The 14,094-nt window shown below is 33.8% G+C and overlaps 1 protein-coding gene across 1 annotated transcript in view; it reads left to right on the top strand.

Moving 5' to 3' along the window:
• MS3_00001781 (uncharacterized protein) overlaps nucleotides 1–14,094 on the top strand; it is a 47,820-nt gene that overhangs the window by 28,047 nt on the left and 5,679 nt on the right. The window contains exons 8-11 of the mRNA XM_051209275.1: nucleotides 2,797–3,644; nucleotides 5,574–5,663; nucleotides 7,162–7,341; nucleotides 8,438–8,563. Of these exons, the coding sequence (XP_051074716.1) occupies nucleotides 2,797–3,644; nucleotides 5,574–5,663; nucleotides 7,162–7,341; nucleotides 8,438–8,563 (1,244 nt within the window). The remainder of the gene's footprint in view (nucleotides 1–2,796; nucleotides 3,645–5,573; nucleotides 5,664–7,161; nucleotides 7,342–8,437; nucleotides 8,564–14,094) is intronic.

Raw genomic sequence — 14,094 nt, 5'->3', positions numbered from 1 at the left:
GACTACTTAGGAATAAAGTGAATTTGTGCATTCTATACTTGATCCCCGACATATATATAGAGCTGGTTTTTTCAGGTGTTTTCTTCAAAATTTCCGCTGTTCACATTAACTACTTATAAGTACTAAAAGTATTGACTGAAAACTTTAAGATTTTGATAATTGACTGAAGTTCATGCCACTTTGAGAATAGAACGAACTTTCTGTTTTCTTCCTTTTCTTCTTTTGTGAATTTGATGCCAACGAAAATGTTTTTAATCATTTCATCAGTATTCTAGAGTTTTTTCCTTCCCAGTATAAGATATATATCATCTACAAAATGTATCCAAGTTTGGTTTCATTATTAGTAGATCTGTGCCCTCGAGTTTTTGAGTCACAGGTTCCGCGATCAGTCCTAACGTGGAGGATCCCACTGAAGTTTCTTTGATATTTCTACAAATATGATTGTTTTCATAAGATGTAGTCGAGTCCCTGATTGAACCTAAACTCTCAGATAGAGGTATATCCAGCTGACTGGTTCTAAATAGGACCCCACTGCTAGCCACCATCGAAATCTGTCTAAAATGCTTCAGACCTAATGACAATATCGAGGCAATCTACAAAGGATTCAGATGTGAAAGAAGAAACTAGTTAATTGCCATCCTAAACATCAATGGAAAGAGTCAAATGACCAGTACAAATGAGTTAAAAATTCATCTTTAGGAAATCCACTATTATTCATAGGTATTAGGTTATAATTCTACATTTGAATCTAAAAATTGTTGAGAAGAGTGATAGTCGGCTGATTAAAGCGTTCAGTTTTCAACTATTAGGTCAGAAGTTTATATATAGTTTGGTTTATGGAGGAAGGTAGTTCCATTATTTCTCGCGCAACAAAAGTATCGGTCATAGTTAACCATACTAACTTGTACTTGGTGATAAATATGGATCAAAATTGTTCTTGATTGTATTTCTTTTCAGTAACTGTAAGCAAAAGAATATATATTTATGTTTCCATCAGATATTTATCAGTGGTGAGACACAATAGCCTTTAGAAGTATAAACTAATGTGAATTCTATGGAATTACTCAAAATTTGTGAGATAAACATTATTGATACATTTTATTTCAACCGAATATGACAAGTTGAATCGAAACTAGGTTTCGGGTTGTTTATAATCCATCTTTTCATCATCTATCTATCGTTCAGGCAAAAAATGACTTGAAATAATGCGCATAATCCACTCAGTGGATGAAATGCTCCCACTGTTATGTTATTTAGTTTAATTTATGGACGAATCAATCAGATTTAAGATAGTGAGACTTCAATTTTGATGCCAAATTCGTTTATCCATACGGCTTAGTGACATTTCAGCATTGTAGCTGATATCAGATCGTGATGAAAACCATAACTCCAATCTTTAACCCTGACTTCTAGCTATAAATCTTAATGCTAATTCCTCACACTAACTTATAGCCTCATTTTGATCCTTACGGTCACTTTAATATCACACATAGGTCGTCCATAAATTACATTCTCACTTTTCCCCTCAAAACTTGTATAATGACTTTGAATATTGGTAATATCTGAATAGTAAAATCCATTCTTCTAGCTGTTTACATCTTGTTAGAATACTTGTAGTAAGCAGATGCTCTCTGTTAGTTAGAATACTTTTCATATAACTTTGTAGCTGGTCAAAAATACTGAAAACAGTTTCATTATTATATCTTTTGCCCACACACAAATTTTGTGATTTTTGTGGTACATATGAAATATTAACAGGACTACATAACGTAAAACAATAAATTGGGAATGAAAAAAAGTTATACTAATCTAAATATTAAGTGACAGAATGGTGAAGATTCGAAGATTCTGACAGAATGCAGCATATTTGCTTAATTAGCATGGAGTTTATCAAAATATATGTATATATATGGATGATTGTTTACAACAACAGTGTATCTACCGTGTATCAATTTTATTTCAACATCTGTAATATCGAATATCATCATGAACACTAGATTTATAATAAATGAGAGTAACTACTCTATTTCTAAGGTTCGTTTTATGCGAAAAAAATTTTTCCGTTGTTCGCTTCTCTGTTATGTCGTGTTATTTCATTTTTTCTGAATGAGTTTTCGATAGTGAAAAAGGGACATTTCAGTCTATTGAATCGATTTATTGTTAAAATAGTCTAGCTGGTTTTTTAATCAGTCCAACTTCAAAGTTTACTTTTAATGTCATTTCATCGATCCCCTAAATGATAACTTCTTGTCTGAATATTTGGGTGGTTGACAAAAGTGAGTTAAATTTTAAGCAATTTTTCTTCACAATTAACATCAGCTGAGAAAATAGGTAAATAAAATTAGTGTACCGTTGACTGGCTATTTGATGTAAGTTGGAAATGTACGCTGCACTTTTCCGACTTGATATTCTAGAACCCTCATCCCTGTCTGATAATGTCATCGAATGATTTGTAGATCCTATGTTCAATCCCTACTTGAGTCGTGAATTTTCATCGATGATGGTTTCCATACTGAAATGAAACAGCTGTACAGTGCTTCTTGTCTCTCAATGGCTATCTAAATTAAGTCATTCCGCGATACAGAACTACGAAATTCAGCGATCTCCACAATCCCCTCTACTAGAATGTTAATTAAAATAGCTTACTGAACAAAATCTGAAAGATCCTATTGTTTTGATTGTGTCACTGTCTATCTTTTTCCTTAAAATATAAAAAAAACATATATGTATGCATACGTTCGTTCTCCAATGGCTTACTAGAAATCACTTATCAACTTCTTTTTCTGTTTATTTCAGAGGTAATCCAATGCCACAAATACCAAAGGAATATTATTCAACAATTACTAAAATGAAATCAACTGGAGATGTAGATAGAAAAATGCAAAACAAATTAAATGATATATATCGTATGACTAATTCATGTTTAACAGTTCCATTAAATGATACTATCGATCATAGTCATGTTGAGGGTTCTTATGGTACACTTAGTGATGGTGATGAACATGAGTCAGGATTTTGTAAGTCACAATCTAATTGGATAGAATCAATGATTGTCTCATTAACTAGTATACCATTACCAAATGATGACAATAGAGGTCTTCTATTACCATCAGCTAAACAGAGTTTAAATGAAAAACTACATAAGAGTTTTCCTGATTATGATAGTAGAATTCATGATGAGACCGGTGGTGGTGGTAATATTCGTTATGAAACCTATGCTGATGATGTTGATCATGGTGAAGATGATAATACTGATCATGTTAGTGTGATGGATGATATTTGTTTATGTGGTTTTTGTCTAACTGGTATTCGACGCCTCCGTGATTGTCGTTTATGTTCTTCATTATTTTATTCACAAAAATTACCGGATTGTTGCCCGTGTTTTCTTGTTAAACAAAAACCAATCTATAAACGTGTAAATAAAGAATTTCCTAATCAACATGAAGCTGATATTATAGATGAGTTAAACATAAATGATTTTAATGATTTAACCAAAGTTACAAGATACACTCGTTTTATTCAATGCTGTAAATGTGTTTCTTTAAAACCTATACTGGATGTATTAGGTACTATGTTAGACTTATCATTATTATTCAAACCAAAATATTTAATATTGTGGATTTCCAATTTAATTGGTTTATTGGGTAAGTTACATACTTTGTATTTTGTGTACACCTTTTTGTGAACTGAATAATTTCTAAGAAATAGATTCGTAGGTGATACTATTAGTTTAAACTTATATCAAATCAACAATGTTTCAAACTATCATGGAATAATTATTTAATACTCCGTTATGTTCAATAGTTTTAAAGTTAATTCCTTTCACAAGTGAAATTTATCTTTATTATATATCTACATGTAAAAATTTAACAAGGTTGAAATGTAAATTTCTTCCATTTGATAACCATAAAAGCATCCATGTCTTCAATCATTTATCATATAAAAACCTAAGACCTCGAACATATATCGTCACACTCCGTATCACAATGAGCAGGAATCAATGCATTGAAAAAAACAATGGTATTAACGGGAATCTGAACATACAGAATGTAGTTCAAAAGAGGCAACTAAAACTGAAGAATGAAATCTATAAATTAATATTAAGACACAAGATTTATAGAAGTAAATGAATTGGGATGTGACTGTGCTACTGCAATCTATTTCTGGTCATGACACCCAAATTGTCCAACTTCGTGTTATAACTGTAGGTTGTAGGCTACAGTTATCTTATGAAGTCAAATCTAGAAGTCTGCACCTGTGTGTGTGGGGGGTCGAACAGTAACTTCATGAATTGATTGGATGTCTTGATTTCGCTACCCTCAGCCTTTTTTTCTCAAATTAACCTTATGCCAACTACCATGGTATATCAACCTTCTTTTAAGTTATTTTTTAAAATCCAATAGGTTGTAGGCTCTGTCTTCGAAATGCTATTATCATTATAACCATTAGTGGCCCGTGATCCGACTCCAATTGGATCGTGTGTTGATCGCTATTGAAATATACATATCATCAATCCTCATATATAATTATTGATCTAATCGCGTTAGTGAATAATGGAATTAAATAAGTCAAATACGAGAATGGATGTTTGAATACGTATATTTAGTACACCTGTTGGTTGGAACAGACAATCAGAGAATCGCAGCGAATGAAGCGAAGCGAAACGAAAGAACGTGCATTGGAGAAGGCATATAAGCTAACTCCATTTGATCAAGCGTTAATCAATATTTATAGCCAGATAAAATTAAGTTACAGACATGTGATGGATAGGATAAGGAGTGTACACACACATGCGCTCACATAAAAACATTCAGGGTTGATAAGTGAATAACTAACAAGGTTAAAACGTGACTCAAGAAGAATGGATAAATTGACCTGTCTAGAAGCTAGAATAAGGTAGGTATATTGGTTTGACATAGTAACCGACACTGCAAACCATGTAACAGATTTTTGAAATTCTATTTTTTATTCTTTTAAGACACACATTTAATACATCAATGTATTGTATTGACAACCAAGCTAATTGTGCACTAGCTAAGATACATTTGTCATTAATAGAGATTTACTATTTGTCTTAAATCATTCATCAGTGATCAATCAGTTCATTGAAAATCAATGATTACTTAAGTGACTTTCTTAATGTAATTATCACTTTTAATAGTTGAGATCATGTGTCGATTGAAGCTTGACCATCATAGAAAGAAAACCTGGAAGCACTGGACGGCCGTTTTGTCCTATTGTGGGACTCCTTAGCAGTGCGCATCCACGACCCTGCCTTGTGGGATTGGAACTCAGGTTCTATCAATCTCGTCTAGTGCTTCCAGTTTTTCCATGGTGGTCTAGCTTCAGTTGACTCATGATTTCAACTACTGAAATTACTACAATTTCCACAAAACCCCTTCTGATACTTATCACTTTCTACTTACTTATTTATTTAACATTTCAATACCATTATTTTATACTATGACCTGTTAATCAAATCGATATTATTTTTATTGTTTTTTTTAAATATTTTCATTATTTTCAAATGTACGACCTATTATTGATTGGTTTGTACAAAATAATCAATCAAGGTATGTATGTTCCATTGATTTATGTTAGTGATTTTGCTTCAGTTTATGGCATATCTACTAAACTGTCGTCTTATTTTTTATCGATTATGGGTGAGTAGTTTTTTTAAAGTGTTTTATTTGTTAACTACACTATAATTTACATTTTTCTCTCATAATACCTTTATATATTATTACATAATGAATTACTGACTACTGTCTAATACTGGTCAAAATATTAGATTGCAGAAAATCCGACGAAACTATAAAACTAATTATACAGAAAACCTCAGAAATCAATAAAAAAGAATTTAGTTTTTGATTGAGATCATGAACCGAATTTAATAATAAAACAATAAATTTAAAATATCATGAAAAATGACAGTAATCAATATAGCTGTTGTATTATTATCCTATACATTTATTTACGAGGTCGTATGGAGATGTTATATGTTTTAGACATGGTTCTCACCACTAATTAATATTAATTTGGAGAACTAACCCGTTACGATGCCATTTGAAATTATTGTATAGTGAACACTCACCATACTTCACACGAGATCATGTTCTCTGAGACTTAAAGGTTTTAAATAAATAATATATTTATAACAATCTAACCAATGCTCAACTTATTCAAAATTATCAAATCAAACCTTGGTTAAAGGTTTTAAGATTGTGGGCTTCCACTGTTTAGTAAATGCAAACCATGATACAAGAGGTATCAAATCCTCTCTGACTTGACATAATCTACCAACTAATATAAGTTAATCATGAAAGTCACCTTTAAAATGAATCATAGTCATTAATCTGTTAAACATCATGCAAGTTATGTATTTCATGTCCATTTCATCACATCTCTGACCTGTGATGATTGTATAGTTATCACCACCGAATGAAAAAAAACTTAACTAAAGCTGTCTGTTTATACAAATAAATAATAATAATAATAATAATAATTCATTTCACAAATTAATGTTCGTCTTAGGTTATTTGTTTTCGTTTGTCATCACTTCCTGTTAATTAAGAAAAAACTTTTTTTTGCCAACATATGTACAAAATAATTTGATTTCTCTTGTTTCCCTAACCGTGCATACATATATATTCCTAAGGATGGATGGATAGTTTCTGGATGCTGAATCGTAGTAAATATCTATTAATCACTGAGTTACTTAGTATATTTTGAATGTACTGTAAATTTATTAGAAGCAACACTTTTCTCTACATTTAATGGATATAGATCTCTCATCATGAGTAAAAAAGTCGTAATTCATAAACGATTCACACCACTGACTAATATCAACTAGAGTAACATTGTAAAATCAAACTTGGTTTGTGACTTCTCGTAAGTACTCATCGAAACATGATGATCACGAGACTGTATCTCGTTTGAGATTACTGATACACCTTGGAACTATCTATCTAATTAAATTTTAGTTTGAAATAGCTTCATTTTGAGTATTCGATATAGCATGGAAACAACTATAAGGATTTTCAAAAAAAGTTCTGTTTATTTCTAATATATAAAATTATATTGAACTGTGAAAATTTAATATTCATTATGTTAAATATTCCATATATGTATATAGAAATTCGTTTACTTATTATATAATAGGTGTTTCAAGTATTATTGGACGATTACTTGTTGCGTGGTTAAGCAGTTTATCATTTGTTTCTCCATTAATTATGCAATCTATTACACAATTTTTACTTGGACTACTTGTATGTTTAATGCCTGTTTTTACAACGTTTATCAGCATGGCTACTTCATTTGGATTCTACGGTTTTTTGACTGGTACGTTATAAAATTATTCCTATCTTCTAAAGAAGAAAAAAGACGTTTCTTTATTTTATTGTGTGTATCACTGTATTCTTGTTAATTTTATTTTTGTAATACAAGATTAATTTTTCATTATAAAATGCTATGAAATATTAATTAATTGAACATTGATCATTCTTGATTATGCTTCAAATAATCTATTTCAATTTAGTTGACTAGATTTATTTCTCGATGATGAACGTTTGCCAAGAATCTTATTATGTCAGTCAGTCAGTTACAACGTAGGACCAGGCACATACATGCATCGGTCCAAGTCGCCACACCTCATTAGCACAGCAAGACGAACATCGGATTCATAGAAACAGTTAACTCAATGGTGTAATATATAAAGGAAAGATTTTATGTAAGGATATAGTACAGGAAGAAAGAATTAGTTCGTAGAAAGAAAGATATGAAATAATTTTAATCCCATAGTTTAAGGGAAGAAAAAGTATATACACCTACGCCATTGTGATCGATTCTGAGCCATGTCACCCAGAGTCTCCAAACATTGGTTACAATAGTCTCGCGGACCCCAACCAAGTAGTCTGCATCTAACAACATGGCTCAGATTAGAAGTTAGTTACTTCAAGCACTGATGCCACGTTTTGGTTTGGCTGTCCCTAACTTTCTTCCAACCATTTCCAACACTAGTCAACATTGTGCGTCGTGGTAGCCGGTGTTCAGGCATACGTAAGACGTGGCCCAACGATCTCAGTCTATGAAGATTTACAACCATCATTTCCCTAATACCTTGTGTCTAACCTCACTATTACTTATTATTAAGTAAATTTGAGCTCTTCAATATATGAAACAAGGTATCTAATAAACATATACAGGTTGTTGTAGATTATTCCTTATTTCATTTAATACTATAATAAGTAATATTTCTTTAAAAAAGAAAAATCATTTTCTTCAAATTAAAACATTTTATAAATTCAACATATAACATCTAAAAATAGATCTTTATAAGAGAAACAGTAGGACTTGAATTTTATTGAAGAGAGTTTCTTTAAGACTTTTTGTTGATTGCTTTTAAACGCTTTGTTATGTTATTTTCTTTTTTGTCAAGGTGTTTTTTCCACTCTTAGTACAATTATATTATATGATTTAGTTGGAATGGATGAACTTACTACAGCTGTTGGTTTAATAACATTAAGTCGTGGTATATCCAGTGCATTGGGTGCTCCATTAGCTGGTACGTTAATTTCATCTTTGAATTGTAAGATATTCTCAGAAAGTTTAAAATATATATGATTGAAAAATACTTTCTATTCATTTGTCATTGAAGTGTCCTTTAATGTCAAGTCGATTACTTTAATAACGCTAGAGTGGACTTCAGCAATAAAATTTTATCAATTTTGATTAGGCTACATAGTACTACTTATTTACTTACTTGCGCCTGGAGCATAGGTCGCCAATCAGCATTCTCCAACCTAAACAGTTCTGGGCCTTCTGTTCTAGTTCTATCCAATTTTTGTTCATTCCTCTGATGTCTGTCTCTGTTTCTCGGAGTAATGTGTTCTTTGGTCTTCCTCTTCTCCTTTTGCCTTGAGGATTCCAAGTGAAGGCTTGCCTTGTAACGCAGTTGGGTGCGTTCCTCAATGTGTGTTCTATCCACTTCCAGCGCTTCTTCCTGATTTCTCCCTCCGCTGGAATCTGGTCTGTTCTCCCCCACAGTAGGTTGTTACTGATAGTGTCTGGCAAACGTATCCGAAGTATTTTGCGTAGGCAACTGTTAATAAACACTTGTATCTTCTAGATGATGGCTTTCGTAGTTCTCCAAGTTTCCGTCCCATACTATGCAGCCTGGTTAAACACGCTAAGCAGACTACATAGTACTACCCAGTAATTGATAAATATGAACACATTGAAATGTGTGGTTATAATTGATGGTTTTCAGTCAATGAAGTTTATTCTGAGAAAAATTTTCAGTTGCTTACTGCCTTGAGAGTTGATAACAATATCCTCCGAAACTGAGGTATGCAGACCTGGGTTAAAACCTGTGTTACAGTATTTTTAATATTATTGCTCGTATATGGCTAATGGCGAAATATTCTTAAGTCAATCTCCATTAAAGATTATTAAATCTACAATCATATGTGACACGAATGTATTATCATGAATATTTTTACCTTGGATGACTACGTGTACAACTTGGTAACCATCCGTGTACTCGGCTTTAAGATCATTTTCTATATACAACGGCTAGAGGTATTATTTCAGTTTGAGAAACCAAGTAGCATTATCATCCCTTACAATACAATTAGTTTATATTTTTTTTTATATTTCGTGAAATAATTGTACAATTTTACACAGAAATATAAACAGATACAATATGAAATAGACTGTAACATAATCATAGGTACCATTTGTGTTTCAAAATAGCACTCATCAAATGTTCATTCATATTCAACCTCAACATTATTTCACACATTATGCAATGTATCTAGTCTTTTAACAATCATATATTATTATTTTTCTTTCTTAAATTCTATTCTGTATTTCTAGATCATTAAACAAACACTTGATTTCATTTATTGTGTATTTAACAATAAAACAAAGACATAATTTAATTGTTTTTAAAATAATACATCTTATTCGATTGAAATAACTCTAAATAAATACTTAATTAAATTCAATAGTTTATACCTTTAATTTTAAATAGAAACAAGGCTTATCTTAACACGATATAGTTGCTAAGATATTTTAAAACTATTCCAATTGAGAAATGTGTTCAAATCCTAGTTTCAGGAAATTCTATTGTCTTTTGATTACTAACAAATATATCGGGTAATGGAAAGCATAAAACGCTCTAAGCTGGTGACCTTAATATAAAAACAACATTTAAGAAATGAAATATAAAAGGAGACTCATTTCAAGATAACAAAGTATTACTTTATGTTATTCTGTATTTTGTCTTCCATGATATTTTGATTCAAAAAGAGAAATGGTATCATGAAATACAAGACATGTATGTGATTTTAAGATATTTCTTCTCCATAAACTCACAGTGCTATAGGTAGGTGTTAGTTGTGGATATACAATTATTTTTATGCATACTACTCCTCTCATTATTTTCAAGACATCCACTTGATGACGAAGATGGGCAATATGGTATTCTAGTGAGAAACTGTAACCTCCATACAGTCAACCAAGTATGAGACGAGAGTAAACCAGTAACTCATTGATGAGATTGAAATATGTATTGAACTATATTGAGAATAATGTTGACTGATATTCAAAGTAGTGATATCAGGCTTTTGTGCTTGATATTATACTTGAAGGTCTTAAGTCCCGATCCCGGATGGAGATATCATTACATATCGTTAAAGAGAGTCCAAAACTATTGTGAAATAAATATTCAATGTTTATTTATCTTCAGCATATAATGAAGATTACTTTTAAAAATTACACATAATAAATAACACCTCAACCATATATATGTGATATTTTATAATGTTCAAATCAGACAATATTTTACGTCTGAAATTTTCTACATCATTTATAACACTTAAACACTTGTTAGTTGGAAAATAAGTTTCTTGCTCATTTTTACTTTACAACCACCCTAACGTTTTTCAATGTGGAATAAATTCATCACCAATCTACACCATTCATTTTGATAACAAAGTGATCTAAAGGATTTATTTTGAGATAGGTCATTTCGACAAATATATATTTCAAACATACTTACGCCTGTTACCCCTCGTGGAGGAGCATAGGCCTCTCACCAGCATCCTTCATCCAACTCGGTCCTAGGCACTCCTTTCCAGTTGTATCAATTCGCTATTCATACTTTTGGTGTATGTTTCCAATTCTCGATGCAGTGTGTTCTTTGGTTTTCCTTTGATGTTGGCTTGTTCCATATGATTTCTAACCGTAGGAATGCGGCCTTTGATTTGACAATACTTGCCTTCATGTATGCATCACATCCTCCACGTTCGTCGATGATGCTACTCAAATACGTGAAAAATTCCACACCATCCAGAGTTTCTCCATCAAGTGTGATTAGGTTGGTGTTCTCTGTGTTGTATTTGAGGATCTTGCTTTTTCCCAGGTGTATGTTGAGACCTACTAATGCAGAGACTACTGCTACACTGTTTGTCTTGACCAGGATTTATTCGTGTGTATGAGATAGAAGGGCCAGGTCAAAATCGTCCAGTTGATTTCCAACTGTCCATTTTATTCCGTACTTCTTTTCACATGTTGAGGTCTTCATAATCCAATCAACCGCCAGATGAAAGGGAAGGCGTTAGAGTAGACAGCCTTGTCTGGTCCTTACTTGAGTGCATCTGTCAGCTGTCCACCATGCACCACTTTGCAATGTAGTCTGTCGTATGAATTCCTTATGCTATTGACAATCTTCTCAGGTGCTCTATAGTGTCAATGAGGGTTCCATAATGTTTTCGTATCCACACTGTCAACTGATTCCTCATAGTCAAGCAAGTTGATGTATAGTGACGCGTTCCATTCAACTGATTGTTCAACGATAATCAGCCATAGTGTTGCGAATTGGTCTGTGCACGACTGATCATTACGGAATCCATCCTGTTGATCTCGAAGTTGGTCGTGTACCCAGTCTTTCATCTGGTTCAGCAACACTGTTGAGGTGTCCTTCTTTCCAGTCTGTCGGTGACACTTGTTTTTCCTCCCAAATCTTCCTCAATAGAATGTGGAGCATGTTTGCAGTTAGTGCAATGTCTGACTTCAGAGCTTCACGTGGCATATTGTGAGGTTCAGCTGCTTTCCCAATCTTGATATGTCTGGTGTCCATTCTGATCTATCCGATGGTTGGTGGAGTGACATCTATAGGAAGATCTGTGTGTGTTGCTTCGATGTCCGTTGGGTTCAATGGAGCTGGCCTACTCAAGAGTTCCTCGAATTGTTCTATCCATCTGTTCCTGTGTTCTTGAATTTCAGTGATTGTATTGTCTTCTTTGTCCTTGATCGATCTCTTTGTTTTACTATATTTTCCTGCTAGTTTATTCGTTGAGTCATATAGCTGTTTGATATTTCCTTCTGTTGGAGCTTTTTCCGATGTCGTTGTGAGCTCTTCCACGTATTTCTGCTTGTCGGCTTTAATGCTCCTCTCCACTCTTTTATTTGTTTCCGTGTATTAGCTTATGCCTTGACTTTCTCTGTTTTTGTTCAGCTGTCGTTAATGGGTGTCTTTTTGTTCTTCCTCTTTTAAATCTTCGTCAGGTTATCGATAGAGATCCATTCCTTATGATAATGGTTCTTGAGGCTGAAAGCCTTCGGACACGTTAAAGTTAATGGTTCTTTGACCACTAATTCGTCCCAACGTTGGACCCAAATAGATCACATCGCTATCAGCCACCGATGGAGGGGCTCGACAGAAGACTGTCGCTCATTCTGGAGCACATGCTTAAATTCACATCATGCTCTAGTGCGAGCGCGTATTTTCCTGCGTCTTACTGGACGTAGGAAAGACGCTGCAAGGAAACCTTAGGGTCCTACTTAATGATAGTCAAGCTAAGAGTATATTTCAGGAACAACTAGGAAAACAGTTAGGCAGCCATATATGTGATGCCCATCCCGAGGCAGCATGGAATGATATCCGAAAAGCTGTGGAAACAGCAGTGATATCTGCTAGTAAGGTAAACCACAAGGTTAGAGATCAACACTGGATCTCAGCAGCATCTATCGTACTGATAGATCCTCGGAAACTCATTCCACCTGGCTCTGAACATAATGAAGAGCGGAGTCAGCTTAAGCGCAAACTAACAAGAAGTCCACGCAATGATCGTGAACAGTGGTGGGTAGCGAAAGCAAGAGAGATGGAAAAGGCAGCGGCAATAGGTAATAGCAGACGATTGTTCAGACTTGTTAAGGAAACCGGTATTAGGAACCCGACTGTTAGCGAAACAATCTCAGGGAAAGATGGACATATTATACATTCTCAATCCAGGAGATTGGATCGATGGGCAGAACACTTTAGGGATCAGTTCAACTGGCCTTCAGCCACACTTTGGTTTCCCACGATCTCCAGTCAACCAGAATGGCAAGTTAATATAGGTCCTCCGTCTCTTTACGAAGTTGAAAAAGCCATAAGAAATCTGAAGCGAGAGAGAGCAGCAGGCTTACTCAGGTTTATTCTGAGATTTTTAAGGATGGTGGTTCAGTATTAGCAGTGAGATTAACTGAGGTCTTAGGTAGAATTTGGGAACTGGACATGATCCCATCTGACTGGTCTCAATCACTGATTGTGCCAGTCTATACGAAAGGACGAAAGTCCCCTTGTGACAATCACAGAGGAATCAGTTAGACTAATATAGTGTCTAAAATATTAGCTTCAATAATACTTCGACGCCTAACTAAATCTCGTGAAGAGCAGACTAGAGAAAATCAGGCTGGTTTTCGACCTGGACGTGGTTGTATAGACCAGATATTCACACTACGTCAGGTTCTAGAAAACAGACACACGTTCAGACGTCCCACAATGGTAGTATTTCTCGACCTTAAGGCGGCATTCGACTCTGTTGATCGTGAGGTTCTATGGTTGTGTTTGTCACTGAAAGGAGTACCAAAGAAGTACATTAACCTTATAAAGGCTCTCTACTCGAACACAACTGGTCGAGTGAGAGCTTATGGCGAACTGTCATCAGAATTGATTACCTCAAGTGGTGTTCGTCAGGGCTGTCCACTCTCTCCATTCTTGTTCAACTTTGTGGTCGACGTACTTTTAGAGATATAAATTTCCTCGTC

The sequence above is a fragment of the Schistosoma haematobium genome, chromosome 1, assembly GCF_000699445.3.
Source record: "Schistosoma haematobium chromosome 1, whole genome shotgun sequence".
In the NCBI taxonomy this organism is placed as follows: Eukaryota; Metazoa; Platyhelminthes; class Trematoda; order Strigeidida; family Schistosomatidae; genus Schistosoma; species Schistosoma haematobium.
Note: the sequence above shows the minus strand (reverse complement) of the source record. Positions and strands in the feature narration are given on the sequence as shown.